General features: G+C 34.3%; 2 protein-coding genes and 1 long non-coding RNA gene across 3 annotated transcripts; 2 read left to right on the forward strand and 1 right to left on the reverse strand.

The window, feature by feature from the left end:
* The first annotated feature begins 5,558 nt into the window (after window positions 1–5,558).
* On the forward strand, window positions 5,559–11,083 carry LOC105954913 (protein argonaute 5). The gene is made up of 22 exons (XM_012978596.2): window positions 5,559–6,221; window positions 6,528–6,724; window positions 6,797–6,952; window positions 7,028–7,158; window positions 7,250–7,359; window positions 7,434–7,537; window positions 7,724–7,859; window positions 8,012–8,128; window positions 8,210–8,320; window positions 8,399–8,470; window positions 8,576–8,695; window positions 8,786–8,942; window positions 9,053–9,177; window positions 9,259–9,396; window positions 9,477–9,595; window positions 9,691–9,753; window positions 9,834–9,897; window positions 10,013–10,148; window positions 10,240–10,313; window positions 10,413–10,507; window positions 10,608–10,639; window positions 10,744–11,083. The coding sequence occupies exons 1-22, from the start codon at window positions 5,640–5,642 to the stop codon at window positions 10,929–10,931; spliced, it is 3,027 nt and encodes a 1,008-aa protein (XP_012834050.1). The 5' UTR covers window positions 5,559–5,639; the 3' UTR covers window positions 10,932–11,083.
* Window positions 11,084–12,175: 1,092 nt separating this feature from the next.
* Window positions 12,176–12,760, reverse strand: LOC148771107 (putative F-box/LRR-repeat protein At3g44080). Its single transcript, XM_088817490.1, has one exon. It carries the CDS (start codon window positions 12,758–12,760, stop codon window positions 12,176–12,178), a length of 585 nt encoding a protein of 194 aa, XP_088673616.1.
* Window positions 12,761–19,147: 6,387 nt separating this feature from the next.
* On the forward strand, window positions 19,148–21,369 carry LOC148771108 (uncharacterized). Its single transcript, XR_016031027.1, has 3 exons — window positions 19,148–19,168; window positions 19,261–19,300; window positions 21,036–21,369. It is a non-coding gene; the product is annotated as an uncharacterized LOC148771108 (long non-coding RNA).
* Window positions 21,370–27,250: the final 5,881 nt, after the last annotated feature.

Here is a 27,250-nt window from a genome sequence, read left to right on the forward strand (position 1 = left end):
AAAAGAACTGTTGTTATATATATAAACTTGTTTGCACCAAGATGGCACAAATAGGACTTGACAAACAATTTTGTTAACATTCTGAAAGCACAGCCAAGCAGCATATAATATAAATTCGATGGTCTTAGATTAAATTATATATCTAGACAACAACAAAATTAACCGAATCTTGTAGTATTGGTTTAAATTCTTTCCGCACACGAGCTATCGTCCTTTCTCGGCTTGTATAGCTTTTGTCGGGGCTAATTTCCACGATGAGCTCTTCAAGTACCGTAGCTTTTCCAACAACGAGCATCCCGAGTTCCACTTCGTTCGGGGACGCTTCGAGTCCCGACAGTTTCACCGTTTTCGGATGATCATCATTTGAGGCCTTGCTCACCACCTTCATACAATAATATCGTTCGTGGAAGCTTGTTGCCGTAAACTGCAAAATTATAACAATATATTAATATACATATATGAATATAATCGATTCCAGTTGATCAAATTTTGGATAATATATAAAATATTAGGATATAGAAATTAACTTAATCTCGAGTCTCTGCAAGCACGGACACGCGTCGATGAAACGAACGAGTTCCTGGAAGTTAATAGTATTCCCGAATAGATGACATTCCAATTCCACATGTTTAACCTTCGCCAATTGCTCACTAATTATATTGCCGCGTGAGAGGATTTGAGTTCCGATCTCGACACAATTAGTGTCCAACTCAACAAGCCTCGGCACATTTTCTATCACGAGGAGACAATAATGCGGAAATTCATGAAACCTCATAGATTCGAGGTTCGTCATGTCTCTAATCTCAATGGTATTGATACTCCAACACGTACTTATGCTCAAGTGCTTCAACTTTGGCGCCAAATCGCCAGATATACGCACGTCGCTTAATGCATCATTACGCGAAATCGAGAGGCGCTCGAGAGCGACGGAATTCGAAAGCAGTAGCCTCAAACCCTCGTCGTCGAAATCAACGCCTTGTAGAGATAGTTCTTTTAGGAATTTGAAGGTCGGTAAGTTTCTTTCGAAATTACAAGGAGGAATGGAAAAACGGGCCGATGCATGAACGGAATTTAAGTGTAGGTGGACGTTCGGACGACTTTTTTAGAAAACGCGAAATCGAGCCACCTCTCAATTGGCCATGTCGTCTCGTCCGACCACGTGTTTATCTGGAACCAAGATAAGTAGAGTCGAATTTCTTCTAGAGCCGCACCTCCCTTGAGTGAATCCAATGTGCGATCGATTATGCTAGCGTAATTTCTTACGACCTCCTCCTCGAATACTCGATCATCACCTTTTTTGTTGCGGCCGTGCTCCTCTTCTTGATCTTTAAATGCTTGTAGTTGTTTGGAGGTAGGAGAAAAATCGAGGCAGGTGATGTACTTGTGGAGCCCAAGCCAACGTGTGGATAGGACATATTTATAACCACAATTGAGTACATATTTATAAGTTTTTTCTTACTTTAATACAAAAAAAAAAACCTTTCAACTCACCCACCGGCGCCGCTCCTCCCCTCCACCGTCGCTCACCGCCGAACGCCACTGAACGCCGAAACCTTCATCGTTATCAAGCCGCCGCCGCCTTCGTTATCACAAGTAATATTTGGTTTCGATTTTTTTTCTTTAATATTGAGTTAGGATTTGATTGTTTGATATGGGTAGTTAGGATTTGATTTTTTTAGGTAGAAATGATCGTCAATTAGTAATGGGTGCATCTAATTTCAGTCGATTTGAGCATTGATTTGAGATTTCGTGGGTTGTTCTTCGTTTCACAAAAATCGACCTGAAAGTGTCGATTTTTGCAAACTTTTCGACAGATTGCTTTCGAAAATTATGCAAAAATCGACACCTTGTTATCGATTTTTTGTGAAAATTTTGAAATTTAACTTTTGTTAATTCGACAGCAACCTGTCGAAAATGTTGGAAAAATCGACAGCTAGCTGTCAATTTTTGCTACAACTTTCGACATGTTGTTGTCGAATTCTTACTGTATTGATTTTTTTTTCTTTCTTATTTTTATTTGTTTGTTTTTATATTATGTATATTTATTTATTTATGTGTTCTTTTACAATGGAAGAACCACGTAAACCTCGTATACCCCCGACTGTCTCGAACCGTAAGAAGAGGAAGAAATTATCCGATAAGGGCAAGGGCAAGACAATCACGACCAAGAAAAAGACAACGACCAAGAAGTCTGGAGAGGGGTTTTTTGATAATTTGCAATTTTTATTTTTTTTGTCCAAAAACACTTAGAATATGTTGTTTATGTTACATTGAAATAGATTTGGGGTTAATTTCACAAAAAAATATAAAATATTGCAAATTATTAAAAATAATTAAAAAAAAAAAAATCAAACAGTATACTTCCAGGAACCCATGCCAATAAAGCTTCTTTTGTTGGGAATTTTTCTGACGTGGTAAATGAATGGGTGCAATCGATATACACAAAAGTGAAGAAAATATTAGACAAATAAATTTGCAACAGGAAAAAATTGACACTTAAGTGTCGAAAATAATGGACAAATTCGACACTTAAGTGTTGAAATATGACTTATATAATAATTGATATTATATATTTTCGACGGGTAACTGTCGAATTTCACCACTATTTTCGACACGTAAGGGTCGAAAATGAGGATAAATTCGACAGTTACCCGTCGAAAAGATATAATATCAATTATTATGTGTTTCGACACATACATGTCGAAAAATAAGCACACTTTCGACCTGTATGTGTCGATATTTTATGGCGGATTTTAAAAAATAAAATAAAATCAAAATCGACGTTTTAGCTTAAAAAATACATGGATATATATCTTAATGGGTTCTCCTTGCTCGTAAGCTACCATTCTATTGTCATTTGACGTCATTTTGCAAGTTGTGTAAGGTTTTGATTTCTTTAGTTTTGAGGTTTTTTAGGAGGGTTTTTGGGGGAGGGAGAAAGAGGTGGAGGAGGTGAGGGGTTTGTGAGTGAGGAGGGAAATAGATTTTGAGGGGTTTTGATTATTTGGTATTGAAGAAAGAAAAATAATATTTGTAATATTTTTTTGATTTTTATTTTCATTATGGGTATTAAAATAATTTACTATTAATTATTTATTTTTTTATTTGTTCGGTATTTTTTTCTTTTTTTGAGGATATTTGTTCGGTATTCAACTAAGCAAAAGTTGGGATTCGTTATAGTTATCCCCTAATAAAATATGTTGTTATTCAATCTTAATTATCGGGCAACTTAACTGCTCTAGTTAGACTTAGGATTAGGAATGTAGAAATTGGCATAAATTAAGCCGCGTGGTAAATTTTCTTTTGTTTATTTTCTTTTCGTTTCATTTCCATAAAAAAATATTATATTTAAAAAATAAGTTGGGTTTTTTTTATATAAAAGCCAACATAAGTGTCAAACAAGAGAATAATATTATTTATTTTATTTTCACGATTAAACAATTATTCTCTGTTATATTATTTATTTTATTTATCTATACTTGATTATCAACTTTAGGGTAATTTCATAGTAATTATGTAATAATTAAATAAATAAAAAATATGGAAAAGTAAACTAGAATACAACTATATTGTTATACTAGCAAATAGTTAAAACGAAACAATTGAGATGATTTTTTTTGCAAGTAACGTAAAAGATTAAAATGTAGTTCATGAATAAAAGTAAAAACAGGAAAAGAAATCCAAAGATAAATAAACAAAAAGATATATATCTACCCCAAATAGGCTTAGGCCCAAGTTGACCCAAATGTATAGAGGTAGGTAGAGGTAGGTAGAGATATTTTAGGAATTCTTTGGAGTGTTCTAGAGAATCACTCTCAACCGTTAGATCAAATCGATCTTCACCGTCCATTGAGCAGCTGGACTAGTATAAATAAAGGTAGGGTCCTTATTTGTAATCATCCAAGAAATCCAACAATTGACCCACTAAATATATTTATTTCTTTTTTGAATTTTCGTTTACTATTTTAATTTTGCTATTTATTCGCCAAATAATCTTCTTTAATTAATTGGGATTGATCATAAGTTAATTAACTTTTTTTCCATGTGTCATGAGATGGCCGGAAGCCGCTTATTCTTTAAATAAAAAAATTTGAGGATATACTACCGATTACAAATAAACAGGATGTTGAAGATGCTGCGTACGAACTATAACATGCTCCGAAGCAATGAAAAACATCACAATATATATATATATATATATATATATATATATATATATATATATATATATATATATATATATATATATATATAAAAGAGAGATTCAATTAATAATTACCTAAAGTAGATTTTTATCTTTATTAATCTTCATGTAATTTATGTAATTTTTCTTCCTTCTAGTTGATCTACTGTTAGTCATCTCTAATTAATTTATCTAACCAAGCAAAATACATAGCCTTCTTCAATTTGCGTACGTATTAGAACTAGGTTTTATGTATATTTTACCATAAATAACTAGGTTTTATGTATATTTTACCATAAATAATAATTTAATAAAAGCAAAGTTGCATTGTAATTAAGATACATATTTATTTTCCTAATAATAATTACTAAGGTGAATTTCAAATATTAAATTATATTATATTACGTAACATATAATTGAAAAATATAATTTAATTAGATAAAGTGGGTTATAAAATAAACATTATTCCTGAGGAAAAAAACTCTTTAATTTAAATCAACAACTAAAAAATAACAATCTTAAATTAAAATAATTTTAGTTAGAGACTTTGAAATAATTTTAAAGTTACTTGTATGGTAAATATTTATACATGAGACGTACGCCACTGCCGGCGCAAGCTAGCAGTTCAACTGACTACTAGCTAATAACCTAGCTCGGAGGCAGTGTAATCATTCGGATGCTCAAAATCCACTCTTGCTAGTAGGAATTTGGCATCGACGCGCCAGTTGAGATGCACACATTTCCTTCGAGTGTAACAAACGCGTCTACTGTCGAGTAGGGATGCAATAGACTGCGGATCAGATTTTGTTGGCGTTCTGCGTGAGGGACTGAGTTGTTGTTGGCCTGTTCATTTACCTTTTTACCCTCCAATGCAAGCCTATAAACTGGAGCTGTTAATTATGTTTTGAATTTTATTTTGGGGCAAATATTTTATTTTATGTTATATTATTTGGTTTTTCCTGTCATTTAATATTATTTGTATTTATATTTTAATTTTATTTGGCTTATATTTATCACATACTTTATATAAAACCAGTTAGAAGTCAAACATTTAGTTGACTAATTTCCCAGGTACATAAAAGTGATGTTATTTTGGGGGGAATGAAATTTTACTTACTTAGGAGTGGACCCCACAAAAATTTGCTAGCACACAAAAAACAAAAGGCGAAAACAACATTCTCTGCGGTTCTATTCGGTGCTGTTGTTGCGGTTCCCTACAGTTGATTTAGCGTTTTATCTATTTCGAAAAAATGAAACACGCAGAAACTGTACGAACCGGACTGTAAATAACTTTAAAATACTAGTCTCCAGTAAGTCTTCGATATGTCTCTCTTCTTCCAGTATATATATAGATATATATATATATATATACTCCACCACCCTTCTCTGTTATACGACGCGCATTTCATAACCGTCTCTCCGCAAACGAAATCGCGAGCAGTGAAAATCGGCGAAAATGTCGGGAATAGGGAGAGAAGAACGAGGACGATCACGTGCCGCCGGCGGAAGGGGACCGCAGCAGCCAACCGGCCGCGGCAAAAAACAACCATCGCGCGGCGGCGGTCCAGGCCGTGGTCGAGGCCGCGGTAGTAGTGCTACGCCGGAGCACTCAATTTCAGCTTTTGTGGCTCTGTTCGAGCAGTCTCCGATGGAGCAGAAGCTCACGTTTCAGGCTTCGTCTTCGACCACTGTTCCGGCGCCTCGCCCACAGGTTACGGCGGTTTTGGCGGTGAATCCGCCGCAAGGACCGTCGAAGAAGGCGTTGACTATCCCGGCAAGGCCAGGTTTCGGATCACTCGGACAGAAGACCATCGTTAAGGCGAACAATTTTTTGGTTCCGGTGACTAAACCGCCTGCTCCGACGCCTCAGCCACAGGCTCCGGCGGTGATTCCGCAGCAAGGACAGTTACCACCGGCTTCCACGAAGGCGGTGAGGCTACCGGCAAGGCCAGGCCTCGGATCATTCGGACAGAAGACCATTGTTAAGGCGAACCATTTTTTGGTTGCGGTTGCTGATAGAGATCTGAACCACTACGATGTAAGTGTTTTTTTGATTGCGAATGTGCTTTTTCTGCGTAGAGAAGTTTTGTCTGCGATTGCGTATTTGTTTGTATTTAATACACATCTCTTTTCATTTCATGTATGTGTTTGCCTTGTGTGTGTATGTATGTGGTATATGTGTTTTTGTTATCATGTATCAATTATCATAGTTCTCTTTCGAAACCATTAACATTCTTCTGGTTTATTGTTTTTCGTGTTTCTCTGTGTTTAGAATTGAAGAGTAGTGTGTTGCGATTTTTCGTAATTGTTTCTATTATTTTGGTGCCTGTTATTTTCATTTTAGGTTGCTATCTCGCCTGAGGTAACCTCGAAGAAGGTATGCCGGATGATAATGGATGAGCTTGTCAAATCCTTTAACGCTTCAAATTTGGGCAAGAGACAATTGGCTTACGATGGAAGGAAGAATTGCTACACTGCAGGGCCATTGCCCTTTGTCTCTAAGGAGTTTGCCGTCACGCTTGATCAAGATAGTGGATTCAGGTGAAAGTACTCTCACTTGAAATTTAAACCGTAGAGATTTATGAACTTGAACATGTTTGTGTTCCTATGCAGGAAGGAACGCGAATTCAAGGTTTCCATTAAGTTTGCTTCCAAAGCTGACTTACACTACTTAAAAGAATTCTTACAAGGCAGACAACTCGATAATAATCCAAATGAAACTATCCAGTGTCTTGATGTGGTGCTTAGGTCGAAACCATATAATAATAGGTGACAAATGTTTTCTAGAATTTAAATGTATGACCACGATGATTATAAATTTCTTACTTGATGTTTTAATTTCAGCTATGAAGCTGTTGGAAGGTCCTTCTTTCATTGGGACTTCGGATCAGGGAAACTCGGTGATGGCCTGGATTACTGGAAAGGATTTTACCAGAGTCTTCGCCCAACTCAGATGGGGCTGTCACTGAATATTGGTACCCATTTATTTACACTAATTTACGTTTTCTTCATATTTGGGCTGGGTTGAAATTCGTTATTTCTCCATGTTTGAATGTAATGTTGCAGATATGTCCGCTAGAGCTTTTATTGAACCTATTTATGTGTCTGAGTTTGTTTTCAAGTACCTCAACCTCAGGGATCGGAATAGGCCTTTATCTGACCAAGATCGGATTAAGGTTGTAACAGTCACTGTTTTGGTTTTCTCTAATATCTTGCCATTTAATGAAGGATGCTCGTTTTCTGTTTTAAGGTCAAAAGAGCTCTTAAAGGTGTCAAGGTTGAGAGCATATATCTGAAGTACACCAAACGTTTCAATATCACAGGCGTGTCGACTGAACCCACTGAAAGCCTGATGTAAGCTCTTCTCTACTGCTTCGGTGTTTAGAACAAATATTTTAATTTATTTATTTTTCTAGACTTTGTAACTTGATGTAGCATTTGCTGATTAGTTGTATAATTACTATGTTTGCTTAATTTAGTGGATTTGGTTTTTGAAGATTGAGACTACTATTTAACACATTATTTTATACGCTAAATCAGGTTTACCATCGATGCATCCGGTGCACAAATATCTGTTTCTGAGTTCTTCCGTCAGCAGCACAGTATCGTGCTTATGTATCCACGTCTGCCTGCTATTCAGTCCGGCATTGGGAGACCAATTTATATTCCAATGGAGGTCTCTCTCTCTCTCTCTCTCTCTCTCTCTCTCTCTCTCTCTCTCTCTCTCTCTCTCTCTCTCTCTCTCTCTCTCTCTCTCTGATCTTGTATGTTCTTTGGTCTTGATCTATCTTTTGTCCTTGTTAAATTAGCCTTTTTTCGTTTGCGCAGTTATGCAAAATTGTTGAGGGTCAAAGATACTCTAGGAAATTGAACGGGAGACAAGTTACTGCCCTGCTCCAAGCCACATGCGAACGGCCAGCGAAGAGAGAGGGTGTCATTAGAACGGTACGGATATATGAAACTGATTAGTATTATAGTTTGGCTTAATATTGTTTTGCATTGACCGTACAATTATTTATTTTGCAGATGGTGGAAAGAAATAATTACAACCATGACGAACTTGTCAATAGAGAGTTTAGTATACAAATTAGGCCTGAACTTATGTCCGTAGAGGCACGGGTTTTGCCTCCTCCAATGGTAAGATTAGTATATTCAAATTTTGTATCCCTTTTGCAATTTTTTTTTCTTATGTTGTAATTTTGTTTTTTTTGCCAGCTGAAATATCATGATTCTGGAAGGGAGAACCGTGTTCAGCCAAATGAAGGACAATGGAATATGATGAACAAGGTAAAAAGTTAAAATTGTTTGAACGGAAATTTGTCTTTAAACCCTGTTTGGAGATTTTATTTCTGTTTTTTTTTTCAGATCCACTAACTAAACCTGTTTTGCTAGAAAATGATCAATGGTGGAAAGGTGGATTTTTGGACTTGTGTCAATTTCTCCCGAAGCAAAGATCATGTTGTCAAGAGATTTATCAATGAACTGGTTACTAAATGCCTCAGCAGAGGGATGGTAAGTGTTGAACTTTAGTGCATAATTTGATTAAAGTAAAAAAAAATGTGGTAATAATTAGCTTGCTTAAAAATGTTTATTTGCTCATAGGAATTTAGTCCACATCCTCTAGTTCCTATTCGTACAAAGCCTTCTAACCAGATTGAGAAGTCCCTAATCGGTATCCACTCAGACTGTTTGAAAACTAGGAAACAACTTCAGTTGCTTCTTATTATATTGCCCGATGGCAACGTGACTGATTCATACGGTTAGTTATGCTGTTTAGTTTCTACAATCCCAACATATAAACTTTGATACAAATATTATTATCTTCTTACATTCATTCTCCTCTTTTTTTTTTTTTGTTTTCCACGACAGGTTTAATCAAGAGAGTGTGCGAAACCGAGTTGGGCTTTGTGTCACAATGCTGTCAGCCCCAACATGTTTTAAAATGCAATAATCATCAGTACTTGGAGAATGTTTCTCTCAAGATCAACGTTAAGGTTTGTTGTATGAACTTTCGTTTCTTTATTTAAATAATTATTCCCATTTTTCTCCCTTCATCACCTTGTGTTTTGACTTAGGTTGGAGGGCGAAATACGGTGCTGGAGAAGGCACTCTGTAGAACAATACCTTTCGTTAGTGACATGCCTACCATAATATTCGGTGCTGATGTCACTCATCCTCAACCAGGGGACGAATCCAGTCCTTCTATAGCTGCGGTACGTACAGCTTCTATTTTTGCACCTAGAATGAAAAATGCAAAGAAATGAACAATTCGATTAATCTTATTCTTTCTCAGGTGGTGGCCTCAATGGATTGGCCAGAAGTCTCTAAGTACAGAGGCTTGGTTTCTGCACAGGGCCATAGGGACGAGATTATCCAGGATCTCTACATTAATAAGGACTCAGGAATGATTCGGTTAGCATTGTCTAATCTTGATTAATATATATTTTTATTATCCTATATTTTATTAATTCCTTTGCTCATTCTTATTTTCCTTTTTGTTTTTGCAGCGAACACTTGGTTGCATTCTACCAGAACACTAAGTTGAAGCCTAGCAGGCTCATCTTTTACAGGTTAGTTATTTTGGTGATGTGCATTTGATCTACTCGTAGTGTATAGTGTTTGCCATTTCGTAATTATTTTCAAATCGCAGGGATGGTGTGAGCGAAGGGCAGTTTAATCAAGTTCTTCTGTATGAAGTTGATGCAATTAGGAAGGTATAAAGATTTCTCTATGGGGTTTTCATCGTATTTACTTTAAAAAAAAAATTAGTATGTAAATTTCTTGAGAATACTATCTTGAGAATATTTATCTGAAAATTGTGAGCTTCAGGCATGTAATGAACTTCAGACAGACTATCAGCCAAGAATAACTTTTGTTGTCGTTCAAAAGAAGCATCACACTCGTCTCTTTCCTGCTGACCATACAAGTCCTAATACTACAGACAAGAGTGATAACATTTTGCCAGGTATTAAACTTTAATTTAGGTTCAATATAAGATCTTTTTTTTTTGATCTTCCAAATTAATTTGTGTATAATTTGTTGTCTTTTGTGATTAGGCACTGTGGTGGATACCAAGATTTGCCACCCCAACCAATTGAGTTTCTATCTTTGCAGCCATGCTGGGATCCAGGTACGTACGTAAATTAACAAATTCAGTTTTTATTTTCTGTTGGTATTTTGAATGCATTAAATTCTAAGTTTGATATATACTTTATTCTTGTTTTGGAAGGGAACGAGCCATCCAGCACATTACCATGTGTTGTTCGATGAAAATAAATTCAGTGCAGATAGTATGCAAATGCTTACCTACAGCTTGTGTTACACGTATGCATTTGTTTGTTATTATAAATGTGGAATTGATCATACTTTTATTTTGAATATATATATATAAACTGAGTTCATTTTTTCCATTGTTTTTCTTCAGATATGCTAGGTGCACTCGATCAGTATCCATAGGTTAGATAGATTGCTATTGAATCTGATTTAAACTTTTATACAGTAGTCGTGTAACTTTTTAAATCAAGTCGTTGAAATTAATATTAGTTGTATTTGTCGTGCAGTACCACCAGCTTACTATGCACATCTTGCTGCATTTCGAGCACGGTATTACATCGAAGCTGGGGGAGATCTCTCTGACAGTGGATCCGCTGCAGCGGGCCCCGATGGAGTTATGAGGGAAAGGGTCAGAGAGGTTCGGGCTCTGCCTGCAATTATGGACAATGTTAAGGATGTCATGTTCTACTGCTGATTTTAGATGACTTAGAAAACACAATCTTTTCGAACTATATATAGATATCCGTCACCTTAGGCTTTTGTTACATACGTACGTTGTAAATAATTCTGTGCAGTTTGGTTATGATTCGCTGGAAATGTTATTAAGAATCTTGGGATTTCAACTAACAGAATCTCGCTAGTATGGGTTGGAAACATGATTGAATATCTAGACAATAACGAAATTAACTGAATCTGGTAGTATTGGTTGAAAACGTACACTTGCGCACAAGAGCTCTGGCCCTTCGTCGGTTTTTTCGGGGCAAATTTCCATGACAAGCTCTTCAAGTCCCGTTGCTTTTCCAATAATGTACGACCCGAATTTCATTTCACATGAGCACCCTTCGAGTCCCGACAGCTTCAGCCTTTTCAGATGATCATTTGAACCCTTCTTCACCACCTCCATACAATAATGCTCACCACCCCTTCTTGACGTCATCTGCAAAATTACCAATTTATATTATATATTTATTCGAGTCTATAGAATTTGGATTTATAAATATTGTGAAAAATATTATATATATATATATGAAAATACCTTAATCTCGAGTTTCTGCAGGCACAGACAAGCGTCCATGAAACGGACGAGTTCGTGGAAGCTGCGATCACTGTATATAGAAAATTCCTACTCCACATGTATAAGCTTTCCCATTCTCGGGAGGTGCATGTAGTCGCTGTACACATCAAAAATGTAGGTCGAAAGCTTGAGCTTCACCAATTGCTCGCTAATTACACTGCCGCGTGTGAGGACTTCGATTTCGGTTTTTCGACAATTAGAGTGCGTTTGGATGGATGGATTTGGGGAGGGATTTGATTTGGGGAAGGGATTTGAAATGACTCCAATTTTGGAGTCATTTGAAATCCACCTCAATTGCTCAAAACATAACTAAAAAGGAGGGGTGTGGATTTGAAATCCATCCCCAAATCCCTCAATCCAAACAAGTCCAAGGGATTTGTTATTATGGATTTGAAATCCCTTCCCCAAATCCTTCCATCCAAATGCACCCTTAGTGTCCAACTCAACAAACCTCGGCAAATTTTCTAGCAAGAGTTCGTAACCAATCAATGGCAAATGATATAACCTCAAAGACTCGAGGTTCGTCATGTCTCTAATCTCAATGAATTTGATATCCCAACACGCACTTATGTTCAAGTGCTTCAACTTTGGTGCTATTAAATGACCACCTAGTATAAGTAAGTCGCTTAATTTGTCACTACGTTCTATTGAGAGACGTTCGAGAGCAACGAAATTCGAGAGCAATATAGCCTCAAACCCTTGTCGTCCAAATCAATGCCGTTTAGAGATATTTCTTTTAGGGTTTTGTTGAAGCTCGTGAAATTAGAATACGGAATCGGGACCCACAGATGAACAGTATTTATGTGTAGGTGGATGGTCTGGACTTGTTTGGAAAACGCGAAATCGAGCCACCTCTCGACTAGTCCACTCTCGATTGGCCATGTCTCGTTCAACCATGTGGTTCTCTGGAACCAAGGTAAGTAGAATCGAATTTCTTCTAGAATTGAACCTTCATTGTTTGAATCCAATGTGCGGTCGATTACGCTAGTGCATTTCCTTACGAGTTCAACTTCGAATAATCGATCATCATGTCCTACTTTGTGGAGGCGGAACTCCTCTTCTTCTTTAAATGCTTGTAATTGTTTGGAGCTGGGAGAAAAATCGAGGCGGGTGATGTACTTATGGAGCCCACGCCAACGTGTGGATAGGATGCTCGTGCACACAGCTTCGGCAACCGTCAGTCGCGAGATTATCGATATTAGAATATCGTCCGACAATTTGCTAATCATGTCCACCCTATCATCACGACCAATATTGTTATTATTAATCTCACAATTACTTGTTGCTGCTTTTTTTTTCCTGCAAAAACAAATTAAGCATACATATATGAGTTATGCATAAATAAATAAATAAATATATTTGATGATGTAATACAGAATTACAGATTAGAAAATAAACAGGGTTAATGTGGATGCCACGTAAGAAAAAAAATATATTAAAAAGATATTAATTAATAATTGCCTGAAGTAGATTTTTATCTTTATTCTTCGAGTTTCTCTTCCTTCATCTCTAATTGATTTATCTAATATATATATATATATATATATATATATATATATATATATATATATATATATATATATAGAGAGAGAGAGATATTAATATAAGAGAGAGGTTTCGTATAACTCTGAACGTGATATATATATATATATATATATATATATATATATATATATATATATATATATATATATATATATATATATAGAGAGAGAGAGAGAGAGAGAGAGTGTGTGTTTAATATAAGAGAGAGGTTTCGTATAATTCTGGACATAAGTAACAAACTAGAACTAGGATTAGTAATACGGCAAATTGTGATTGTTATTTGGGGAACATAATCGCATTGTGTTGCAACTAGGATACCCATATATATATATTTTTTCCTAATAATTAATAAGATAAATTTCGAATTATTATTTGTGCACATGGTGTGTAAAATACTAAAATACCCCCTTAAATTTCAATTTTTTTGTATCGAAATTTGAAGTTTAAATTTGTCCTTTCGAAAAAAAGAAGAAAAAAAAATTACGAGGACGTCATTCCATCCAATTTTCACATTGGTAAAATACACGACATTAGTCCCGTAACGTAATCCTCTATGAAATTTTGTGTCGAATGACCAGCTAATATCTAAGTATTATACAACAAATGCAGCTGGATGGCTAAAATAACAGGGAACTAAAAGAAAAAAAAGTAAAAATCTAAAAAAAAAAAAAAACATATATATGATTCTATAAATGGATATTATAAGAATGTAAGAACACCAAAGAATACTATATGCAACAAGAAAGCTATATGGTGTTTGGTATTAGTAAATTGTAAACTTTGTTATGTATCGAGTCGCCCCGCGTTGAAATATTCGATTTTACCTGTACCAGTTGTCGCAGAGACATTCACAGACAACGAACCTATCTATATTTATATTTATTATACTATCTATAAAAGTGGGAATAATATGGTAGGTTTCTTCCCTTTTATGTGAGGACCAAAATACCCTTTTCAATAGAATAATTATATACATAAGATAAATGAGTAATATGCTTCAAAAAAAAGATAAATGAGTAATAACTAATAATAATACAAAGCTATAGGTCATTTAATATATAACAACGGAATTTATAATTGAAGTTTACAAATTAAGAAATTTTGCAGTTGTTATACCTTTTGATATCTATATGTAACCTAAAGAATCCAATAATTATTTAAATTTCTTCTTAAGTTTTACATTTTACAATAATATGATATCAAAAAGAAATTGTTTCAAATTCATGCAAAAACGAAGATTACTAATAAAATATTCTAGGGAATTTCCACTTGGCACAAATTGAAATTACAATAAAACTATTAATTTTTCATTAATACAATCTACCCAAAACAACATGCCTTTTATTACTTAATTTATCCATGGATTAAAATAATTGTTATATGCTAGGTTTCGTTATATTTAATAAATCAAATTTAACTTATCCTCTGATCATCTAAAAAAATTCCAAGTTAAAAAAGGCCATCAATTTAGTTCATGAGTTACTCCTGTTACAAACCACGCTAAAGTAAGATTTTCAAGGGCAAGTATGCAATTTGACAAATATAATAAATAAACAACAATGGGTTTTTAAGTGTGGCATAATTTATTGTATTTAGAAACAAAACTGATGTAATGTTTTTCAAGCACATTCAATTCCATTATTTTTAATGTGGGAAAAACGGCCGAAACTAATGTGCATCTCCCTGAGGTGTGAATGTTAGAGAAGATGGTGAGAATTAGCACCCAAATTAATAGTAAGCAAGAAAACGGTTCAGAGGCTTTTTTTTCTACATGTACAATTAATATGTCATAATGTGTGTGTAATGTATTGATAAAATGATGCAACACAATCCCAACCACACATAAAAAGAAAAATGCAATATTTAACAAATAACAAATAGATTATAATCGAGTCTTTGGGATTGTAAGCACATAATTCTAAATGTTAGTCATACAAGAAATTCAAAGAATCTCAATGGTCTCGATAGTTTGCATCAGTTACATCAAGGAAATAGAAGAAAATGATCGTAACTTTCATTTTCAAGTTATCTTTCATCTTTTCTTTCTCTTCTCGATTTCTTGTTTGTGTTCTTCTTTTTCTTTGTTTTTTGTTTTCAGTTCTATGTTTAATATTTTGAATATTTTCTCATCTACGTCCCTTATTTTTCCTTTTTTATCTTCCATCCATCTTTGAACCCTAAATTTTGAGAAATTAATAAAGCTTTCTAGTTTAATGAAGGAATAAATCCTCCATATCAAGACCAGATTGAGCATCTGTTAATAAAGTTCGTAACTTATTTTGCATATTTTTTCCACTTCTATGTACTAAGTTAATTTTTTTATTCATTTGAATTAATTGACCTAATGAAACATGTATGGGTTATATCTATCATTGACTTTGAATCTTTCTGATCAGATCTTACATGTTAAAATTATTTTTACTCAGGTAATTCAAAACACGTGTCAGTTTCATAAAATCAATGGTCTGTGCATAGGGATTATTGATTTAACTTTTATCTACTAAAATTACTTTATTTACATGCAATTACATTTTATTTTTCCGTTCAATTCTTTATTTATGTATTGGCAGGTAAGATTTCATTGTGATATAGTTTGTGACTAAGCATGCATGTTATGCGTGAAGTTTATAAGGACTTTTGATTTCAATTGACTTCTTCTTGTCATCAAAGTTAGCCCGCATGGGTGTAGCTCAACTGGTTCCGGAGGTGGTAAGTTGGTGCAAGGTCCTAGGATCGAATCCTGGCAGCCGCAGTGTGGGAATTTCAACTCCAATGAGCGTTGGTTCCTTGTGGGCACCAGATCCGGGTCCGCTACCTTAACGGGCCGTTGAGTTACCATGATTTACATTCCTCCATCAATGCTTGTCGGGCCAAGGGATGGGGGCCCTGGGGGCGAGGGATTTCGCCTTTTGGTGCAAGACTAAGCTATATATTTTGTGAAAACCATAATTTAATTTTAGTTTTTGTGGCTTTTAGTATTCCACATTCCATTTATGAAAAATAGGAAGTTAGCTGCCATGTTATTAATCTTTGTTAATGTTATGAATTGTGAGTGGATAAATAGGAAATAGTCTGTTAAATGGGTTTTATATTGCTATTGGTAGTTTTGCATTAGATAGTTATATTGGCCTGTTATATTTTAATTACTCCGAGACTTCACTCTAGGTGGCTTGACTATATCTATTGGTTAGTGATATAAATTTTAGGGGAAATTTCACTTTCTCCCTTGTACTTTGGCTCGCTATCACTTTACCCCCTTCTACTCTCGATTGCATCGATTTGCCCCCTATACTTGAAAAATTGTCTCTCGATGTTAGTTGTCTGACATTTGACATTAACACCGTTTGATCTAAACTCTGAAATTACAAAACCGCCACCCCTCCCAATTTAAATAATTATTTAAAAAAAACGAAAAAAAATAATAAAAATTCAAGACAACGAGAAAACATAGTCCACGACGCATGTCGCAATTTTTTTTAATAATTATTTAAACTAGGTGGGTTGGTTTTTTTGTAATTTTCATACTTATATCAAATGGTGTAAGGTCAAAGGTTTGAAAACTAACAGCGAAGGCCACATTGAGACAAATTTTCAAGTACATGAGGGCAAATTGATGCAATTGAGAGTATAAGAGGGTAAAGTCATATTTAGCCAAAGTATAAGGGGGAAAGTGAAATTTACCCTAAATTTTTTGCACTTGACTGATGGTTTTATGTTGTCCAATGGTAAATAAATATAACTTGGAATTAAAAGTTATTTCTCATGTAATTTATTTCTATAAACTTGTTTCCTTCATTTTTATTTTGATGGCGGAAATTTTAATGCCCCTTGTTCGTTTTATCTTCTATATTATTTAATTTTTTAATGATTTTATTTGTTCATGATCTTCTTATATTTTTCCATTCATATTTTTTCCCTCTAAATGTTACGGTCTAGTGGCTATAGATAGTTTCAATTTTAAGTTAGTAAGTTTTGTGTTTACTCTAAATTAAAAATCATGAGTTAAGCTTGAGATTCTGGTTGAATCATCCATCTCCTTCCTGCAGACAATACCTCACACCTTATGTAGAACACTTGTAATCGCTGTCGTGCTCTCATAAGAAATTTCAAAGTTATTAGATATTAAATTTCTTTAACACTAATCTGAACTTGGCAAGCATGTTGCTTTATATAATTTCTTCGATCTGGTTCCCGTTACCATTCAGGTGAGTTTCAGGGAGATATTATTATAGAAAATCTACGAGCCATTAAAGGGGATACTAGAGTGAATTATGCATGCCAGTATATTTTATATGCTTTATCACTGTTATTATTGGAGATATTAGTGTTAAATGATATACTTCACTAATAACTTAAGCTTTTGGTTGAGGTAGTCATTCAACATGGTATCAGAGCTAAACCAAATGAAAGGTCATGAGTTCGAATCCCACCGCCACCCATTTCAAATACTTCAAGTGGAATGCTTCAAATGTAATTAGCTTGAACTTTAGGGGGCGAATTGGAGATATTAGTATTAAATAATAATAGCTTGAGTTTTTGGTTGAGGTGATCATTCAACAATTATATTTGTTTTTTTTTTTTTTTTTTCTTATTTTCCTCTTTATAGCAAGTCGATGTGATCCGTCAAAACTACAAGATAAGGATGTTGGAAGTACACCATATTCTTAGACATATCAGGTAGGGGAGGTACAACCATACATATGAAGTCAACAACAAATTGATTCTCCACGGTGTAGTCACATGATGATGAAACTGATAGCTGAAGGACAAAATGAAGCCACAAAAAATGCATAAGTAGAAATTTCAGCTCAATCTTGTATTCTCGAATGCTTTTACTCAATAGTTAGTTTTAGGAAGCTAAATGAAGAAATAGCTGTACATATAGTCCGTTCTTTGTTTTGATATTTCATGACATACCAATGGCTGAAGACAAACTGTTTTAATTTCATTAATATATTTCATTGTTTTATTTAAAATTGTAGCAGATTTTACTGTATAAAGGTCAAGATTATGCTCTTGTTGTGCTCTTTTAGAATGCATTCAAATAGACAATCAACTCCGTGCTCTAGAAGAAATTTGAACTTTTGAGAATAATCGTCATGGAATGCTCAAGTTTAAATGTATTATTGGCCATAATTTGTGTAACACCCCGCATTTCCGATAAAATGATATTATTTTATTTTACCACCTTTATGTGCATATTTGTGAAATTAGAAATTTTAATAATTCTTGCATGGTTAGTATTTACGTGAATTAGGTAATTATGTGAATTATGTGATTATGTGAATTAATTGATTATGTGTATTATGTGATTATGTGAAGTATGTGATTATGTGAATTATTGTGTGCATTATGTGAATTATGTGCTTAGGAACTATTTCGAGATATTATTTCGAAATAAATTATTTTTCATGAATTATGATTTTATTCTTGCATGTGATTTTAAATGAGCATTTCATTATATTTATGCATGCACAAAATTTTAGAAAATGAATTTTATCATGCATTTTAGGATTTTTAATTAATGTCGAAAATTAGAAAATTCTCCCCACATTTTCTTGAATTTTCGGACATGACACACACACACACATGATTTTTAAAATTTGCATATTAATTAGTATTAGACATGCATTGGTGTGGTTGTACTTTGAGCATAGAAAGAAATACCTATAAGCTAGCCCCTACTCTATAGCCTAGGTATACTTTTCACTCCTTTAAGTAAGACCAAAGGTCTTCTTCTTCTCCCTCCCCTTCATTTTTCGGCAGCCACCACCACCACCATAACCACCACCTTCTCAAGCTTGAACCATCCTAGAACCACCACCACCTCATACTTTCGAAAATTGCAAAATCACCCCCAACCCACCTAAAGATTAAATTGCCAAGAAGTCCTCTCCTCCATACTTACCCGTTAAGGTTGCAAGCCTCCCCATTCTATAAATAGAACCCATTACCAAGTATTTTCTCATCTCCCCACTACAATCTTAAGTTCTTGATAAGAAATCTCTCTTCTCTTCTTTCTTCTTCCATTTTCGAAATTAGTAGTACAGGAAGCTTAAAATATTTTCTTCAAGAGATTCTTCAATTTGAATGTAAGAGCTTCATCTCCTCTCTTATTCGAAAATTTCCTCTCTTCCTTCTTCATATTGTTTTGTAATCTAACTCTTATCTCTTCTTGTATTAGAGAGAAAAGAGCTAACAAATCCTTCCCCTAAAGAGTATAGGTGAGAATTCTTGAATTCTTGCTCAAACCTACAACACCACTAGTATTTTCGGTTTTTATGTGTTTTTATGTGTTTCTATGTGTTTTTATTGTTTATTATGTGATTATATGTTTTAGATGATGATTGCATGTTAGTGTTTTGAAAAGATAACTTTGTTCTTGAAGTTCTATGATTTTTCGAAAATTTGGGGAAAAATGTTTTAAATGGCTTATTTGGATTAATTAGTGCCTTGCATGTGTTGATCTAGTGTTTGATTGTTGAATTTTGAAAAGAAAATGAATTTTTGGCCTAGCCATGAAACTTTCGAATTTTTGGGGAAAAATGTTTTAAAATTTCTTATTTGGCTTAATTAGTGTTTTGCATGTGTTAATCTAGTGTTTGATTATTGATTTGTGAAAAGAAATTGAATTTTTGACTTAGCTAAGGAACTTTCGGATTTTTGGGGAAAAATATTTTAAATGGCTTATTTGGCCTAATTAGTGCCTTGCATGTGTTGATCTAGTGTTTGATTGTTGATTTTTGAAAAGAAAATGAATTTTTGGCCTAGCCATGAAACTTTCAAATTTTTGGGGAAAATGCTTAAACTTGCTTATTTGGCTTATTTGGTATCTTGCATGTGTTGATCTTGTGTTGATTGTTGTTTTAAGGCCTTGCATGTAAGATTGGTGATTTATTGTTGATCTAAGGTCTTGCATGTTAAGATCTAGTGATTGATGGTTGATCTAAAACCTTGCATGTTAAGATCTAGTGATTGATGGCTGATCTAAAACCTTGCATGTTAAGATCTAGTGTTTTCTATGAAAAATGATTAGAGAACTAATGATTTGTGCTAACTTGATTTAAAATACCCTTGCATGTGAAGATCTAGTGTATTTACTTGAATAAATGTAAAGATGGAAGTCTTGAATTTTATTCTTGTAAAAATGCTAGATTTAGTGAACTTTTGATGTTAGATTGTCTTTGCATGTTAAGATTTCGGTTACTTCTATGTTTTTATGGCTAAATGATTTTTGTGAAACTTTATGTGTATTTTCTATGTGCTCCTATGTGCTCTTGCTTGCTTATGTGAATCATTGGGTGTAAGGATGAGAGAAGGGTAAGTAGAAGGGTGCATGGGTGGGTGCATTAGTGTCATGAATTTTTAAATGATAAAAACTATGTTGGAAAGTCTTTCGAGGTTACGATAAATTTCCCGGGTACGGCGAGTCGGTACCGTAGGGCCTAGGGGTTGTTTGATCCCACGTAGATAGACATGATTCGATATATATGAGGTTATTTACCGGTAACTTAGATTGGCTCTTCCGAGGGATTCCCGACAATTTTTCATGTCATGCATGTTGCATTATGGTGTTGATGATATAGGGGGAAAATCTCACTCTATGGTCTTGGGATCGTAGGGTTATAAAGGTGGGAAATTCCTTCTATAATCTTCAATACGTGTCATGGCATAGGGTTATAAAGGTGGGATATTCTCACTCTATGGTCTTGGGATCATAGGGTTATAAAAGTGGGAATTATCTCACTCTATGCGTGTGGCAATTATGTGAATGAAGAACGCCGACGAAAAATGGAAGTATTTGATTGCTTTACTTTATGTTGCATGTTCATGTATAAGATATATGTATGTATATATATGTATAGATATATGTTTGCTCTATGTGCTATGTGTATTCGATAATACTTCAAGATTCTCATTGAGTCCTCAAAGACTCATATAGGTGTTGTATGTTTGTAGGTATACCCGATTTAGGGCCCGAGGAGTGAAGTTGGGAATCGAGCTCGAGAATCGGAAGGAGATCGTATGGAGGGGTTGTGGATAGTGTTGGCTATTAACTTAGTTATGTGGTTTTATTTGTATAATATGCTTGTAAAAACTTTTGATACGGTTTTAGGTATTTTCTACCGTTCGATTCCTCCGATCGGTGGGAATTATTAAAAGACGATATGTGTAATAGTAATTAGGATTACCCTATTTTGGATAATTAATCGGTAATCCGTAGCCTTTTGTAAGCGAAAGCAAATTTTCACTAATTATATGCATGCATGCTTTCGGCTAGTAATTTCTTCGTATTTTGTCTCCATGTTCTAAAATTATTTTCATATAGGTTCTCTGCTTAGAAAATCATGCAATTTTAGGAGTCTCTGCATCTCTCTGTCCTCATCATTTTGATAGGTCTTGTGCATGATTTGGGTAAGTCTTCATTTAGTTATGATTTATTTTGCACTACTGCATTGAAACAGGGCCATTCGGGTGTTTTCTGGTATAACTGGAGTTTTACTCACCCAAATGCCTTGTTTCCCTTTGGAAAATGTTTCAAACTTATGTTTCTGCCTTGGGGTAAAAATTGGTAGTTTTTGGGTCAGTGAGGAATTTATTATGAATTTTCAAAACCCCCTCCCCTGTTCTGGATTTTAAACCGAGTGATTGTGCTATTTTATTTATTTCTCCTAAATGGCCATGCATATTTCAAACCTGTTTTAACTGAGTGATCTAGACCCGTGTTAGATGGTATGGTATTAATTTGGGATCATTTTCATGAGTAGTTTAAGAGGAATCAATTTTTAAAGCTTCTGCATTGAATCTGTCCGCATTTGCATTAAGTCCATCATGCCTAGTTACTTTCTAGTCTTGCATTTAGCATGCATTGGTGTTAATTGGTCGATTAGGGTTTAGTAAGCTGTGCCCTCTCTCCCTCTGATTTAAAAATAAAAATTTTCACGTAAATTTATATCCACAAAAAAATCATGTTTTCAAAAGTCTTCCGCTGAGATTACATATAATAAGAGTAATCGAGAGAGGGGTGTCACAATTTGTATCTCTATGATACACTATTTTTGTTCAATATAGTTTGACTGATTGTTGGATAGTGTGGCCATTTGATTCCAATATTCCAGATGTTTTTTTTAGTTTCTGCATTTAGAAGCTTGACATTTTACGAAAAATGCAAGATATATATTTCAATCTTTGTACCATATCAAAGATATCATTGTATGCAAAGTTATGGACAATATCTAAAGTTCTTCCATGAATTATTTATTCTTTATAATTAGACTTAGTTTCACTTTGTGAAATCATTATGTCATTACTTTAACAGGATGATGGCCTGGTACATAGCCTGTCAAACTCAAAATGCCCTGAGCTGTGTTATTAAAATATGCTAGTCCCTTTTTTGTTTCTCTCTTCTTCTATGTTTCGAATTTATCTAAATTCTCTAACGCTTAAACGATCGAGATTATTAGAGCTACTCCAGACTTGCGTTCATGTGGAGTGATACTCTTTGTAAAGTTTGCATGAACCTAACCTTCTCTTTATACTACTACAAAGCATACATACCAATTAAATTTGTGTAGAGTATGTTTCGAACATAATTTACATTCTTGCTCATTGCTAGGTGGAAATTATGTTAATGCACCAAGCTCCTAATTTTTTTGTTTATTTTTCTGATTTATGTTTCATCATTCAATAAGGAAAAAATGGAATTGGTTAAAGAGCGGATAATCCACAATAAATAGAGCCCGTTGCATAAGGACTAGATGTGCCATGAGAAACATTGCAATTGGATGATGCATTTTGGTTATCAGGAAAAGATTTGTTGTCCCACTACGAGTTATATGAGTTGTATTAGTTTTCAATGATTTCACATAAATATTATTAACTAAACAAAATCTCGTAATTGACTGCAAATTTGATCATCAATCTCGAAAAATATGTTCCTAGGATTCTCCTGAATTTCAATGTATATGCAATACAAAGAAGATAAGATAAGTTTGATTTGATGTAGTTTACGTTTCTCCAATATTTATAGAAGTAATAATATATTTTTGGTCTAAAACAAATTGACTCATATTTTATAAAAAGCATCTTACAACATAATGTATACATAAAAATTATTTTCACCATATAATAATATTACGACACGTGCAACGCACGTGCACTTTGCTAGTAATAAAGAATTATACAAATTAAAACAATTTATCACGAAACCTACACAAAACTGCAGCACCGCCCTACACAAAAGCAAACCCGTTCTGCTAATTACCAACATTTAGCAACTTAGAAGAAAATCGAGAAATTATCCGGTACCACTATTTAAAAACATTTATAATAAGAATAAGATAAAATACAAATTATCAACTGGAATCCAATAAATGAAGTGCTTTATGCAACGAAGAATTACCACAGAATTCTGGTGCAAAAGATAATCTTGGGGCGGGGCCTCAATAACATTGATGCACCACCGGCAAAGTTTAAACTAACTGGAGGGAAAACGTCTGAGATACTGGAGAGAATAAACAAACGAACAATGTAAGATAAAAGGAAGATGGCCACAAAAATATGAATATTGTAAAAGAAAACCTGGAGGTTGTTAGACAAGTATCGGACGAACAGATTGTGAAACAGTTTCCGTAATCTGCAAAGCGAAGGCACCAAAACAATATAAATAACATGCATCGATATCTAATGAGCGTCAATAAATAAAATATAAAAAAATTTCGTTTTGCAACTTACAGCGGTAACTAAAGGATCATAAGCCTCTTCCGCAAAGTATGCCAATGTGGTTCCTGAGTCAATTATTGTTCCTTGGTTGTTTGATGTTGCAAATACCGATGGATCGATGTTTAATGTCTGCCCATTTACAGCAATACTTTGTAGATTTACATTGTAATGTGGCGGTCTGATAGTTAAGAAACAGAGAATAAATTAAACCCGAAATATTTGCCAGCTGCTGTGGAGTACACGTAAAATTGCATATAAACGGGGACACTACCGAGTAACCTTATGGAATAACACATAAGGATTTATGGAAATTACGAAGAAACTAAATCGGCCCTTTCAACTTCAGTACCTATTAACCTCATTGAGTAAAGAACGCTACCGATTTCAATCACCAACAGAACCGGCAAGTTAACCATTCTTTGCAAACAACATCAATTTCTAAATTTCAATTAGACTACGGTAATTATCTTTAAAGATACTCAACAACGTATTATACGATGAAATTCATTTAAACCTTGCAATCAACATAAAGAAACTAAAGAACAAGAAAAAAAACATACTGTGATGGAACAAGCGGAATGTACACCATATTTGGCTCGACTATCTGACCAAGCACCAATATTCCACCACCACCACTTTCTCTTTTCAAACAATGAGAAAACGCATTTGGGGTGATTCCCTGCGACGAATCCTTGTTGTCCGAATCCAAATATACCATCAACTGCCCTGTCTGGCTTTGTCAGATCCCCAAACTGTGATGTGCTACAACTGTGTAATAAAATAACAAGGGGAAGTTTTCAAGAAAAACATAATTTCGAGGCTGTAAGAATTCGTCTTCAGAATCCATTGGTTCAGGGGATATGGACTAAATACAGGACCGGTTGGATATTTTTATGGTGTAGGATGTGTATAATCATTGAATATTAGATAATATGCCTGAGAAGAAGTTCATTCCTCCCCATCGTGCATCCTCGTAAGCTTAGGAGGTATCTGAGTCTGTGACTAAGGTATCTGAGGCTGCGGTATCTAAGCATGAGTATGAGTTTGAGGCATATCTGCAGGCCAGTGTCGACGCTCCAAGATATCAACACTGGTTATGAGCATCTGTAACACCCCACATTTTCGAAACCCTAATCCCTAACCAAAGTTCCATAACCCGAAAATTCTCAAGTAGAAATCATTAGGAATTTCACTAACTTAAATTCCTTAAGTGCCTTACATTGCCTAGACTAATAGTCCTTATATGCCGATTTGATTATGTGCCTTACGTGCTAGGAATTATTGGATGATTATGTGCCAGTTTATTTCGATAATTATGTGCTTAAGTAGATTAATTATTGATAATTATGTGCTAGATTAAATTATGTGACTTATGTGTATAAGTAATTTATTTATATGATTTCATGACTTAATCATAATTATATGCATAATACATGCATATATATGTACATGTATGCATATGCTATATAAGGTATGTTACTCTAGACTATAAGTATATGTATTTATATATGTATGTGTTCGGTTTATGTGAGTAAGAGAGAGAGAGATTAGTGATTTTTTTTATTACAAAATAAAATTAAAAAAAGATGCATGCTTGTACACTTGGCAAAGAGTGGGGATTTACACTAATCCTGCACTCAAGCATGCTAAGTAATCTCAAGAGACACTCTCATGTCTTCTTCTCTCTCCACCTATACCCCCACTTGTCTTCTCTTCACCATCACCACCAAAGCACCACCTCCTCCATCAGCCAACACCTCAAAATTCTTCAAGAAAAAAATAGAGAAAATCAAAATGCAAATCCCCTATATAAGCTTCACCCTTGAATATGCCAAGAACACCATCAAAAACACTTGCCCTCTTACGGGAGAATTAAACTCCTCCCAACTTGATATCAAAGCTCTTACCTTCTCCATTCAACTAGCTTGGTTCAATCTTGGAGCTACTTCTTGAAGGAGGTAACATTGCATCTTTGTGTTCTTCATTTTCTTCATCCTCCTTTCTCTCTCTAAAAACCCTCTTTTCTTTTGAAGGTTTTTTTTCTTTCTTCGGCCAACACTCTTGATAGGTAAGAAATCTCGAATTTATTGTTTCAATCGAAGGGTATCATAGTATGGAAAAGGATTTTTAAAAAAACTACCTAAAAGATTTCCTCACTTTTCGAAAAATTAGGGCTTTTTGTGAAAAATCCGAAATCTTATGCTAATCTTGTTATTTGTGTTATTGCATGTCTAATCCATGTTATAATCTGTGAATCTAAGCATTTTGTGTTTAAAGGTTTGATATTTCTAATTTTTGGAATTTTGGAAAAATAAAATGAGTTTTCAAGATTTTTGGGATTGCATGTGTAGATCTATGAATTTTTAGGACTAATCTACAATTTCTTGAAATTTCAGCAAGCAAAAATGTTTTCATCTTTAAAATCTCAGTAGGAGTAAGTGGAATTTTATTAATTGCTATTTGGCCTTAGTTTGGATTAGTAATTGTTGGGAAAATCATTTTTGGCTTCAACACTATTTGCCGAGTATTTTAATTTTTATAAATCCGATTTTTGAGGAAACAACAAAATTCTTTTTGCATCTGTTCATCTAGTCAGTTAGGTAGCATATAATTAAATTTGAGAATTTTTAGATGCTATTTGCTATTATTTCGAAATATTGCTTGTGCATGTGTCATAAATGGAACTTTTGTGTTTTAATCATTATGTCTTGAGTATTAATTGTGAGAATGTGAATTGATGGTAAAAATCTGCAGGTGAACTATGTTAAGGGGCTGTAAGAATTTTAATTCATTAAATGAATAAAAGTGGGAGAAATCCCATAAATGAATAAATGAAAAGATAGAAATGTTGGTGCTTTAAGGGCATGGTTTGCTAATTTAATGCTAATTAAAATGTGTTTTGGGGCTGCATGTTGTGTGTATATGTGTGTGCCGTGTGTGTGTGTGTGCTGTTGTGTGTGTAATTTATGATATATGAATATATAATATGATGCTATGTGAATTATGTGCTATATTTAAGTGGTTATATATATGTGTGTGTGATATGTGTGTGATTGCCGTGTGTATTATGTGGATAATTGGAATTATTTGTATGCTCGTTGATTGATATTTGTGATGTCGTAAAGTGGTTATTTTTAGAGTCTCATTCGTCTCATGGTCTTGCATAAAAAGAGATTTCATTTTACGAAAGGAAAGGTTAATGGAATGCTTGGGTTGGATAAGTCGGGATACGGGGGGCCGGTATCCCAACCATAGTTACTATAGATAAAGGGGTGGATTGATTCCACCAAAAGAACGGGCTCAGAATAATATGCTTATCATCCAAGTAAAGAAGTTAATTTTTCACGGATCCGAACGACAGAAAATGTTTTCATTCATGCATTTGCACGAAAAGGATAAATTGGTAATTTTTCAGTATTTGCGTCGATTTACGTGCTTAAATGAAATTTCGT

The sequence above is a fragment of the Erythranthe guttata genome, chromosome 4 (genome assembly GCF_056151865.1).
Source record: "Erythranthe guttata isolate IM_541 chromosome 4, IM_541, whole genome shotgun sequence".
Taxonomy (NCBI): Eukaryota; Viridiplantae; Streptophyta; class Magnoliopsida; order Lamiales; family Phrymaceae; genus Erythranthe; species Erythranthe guttata.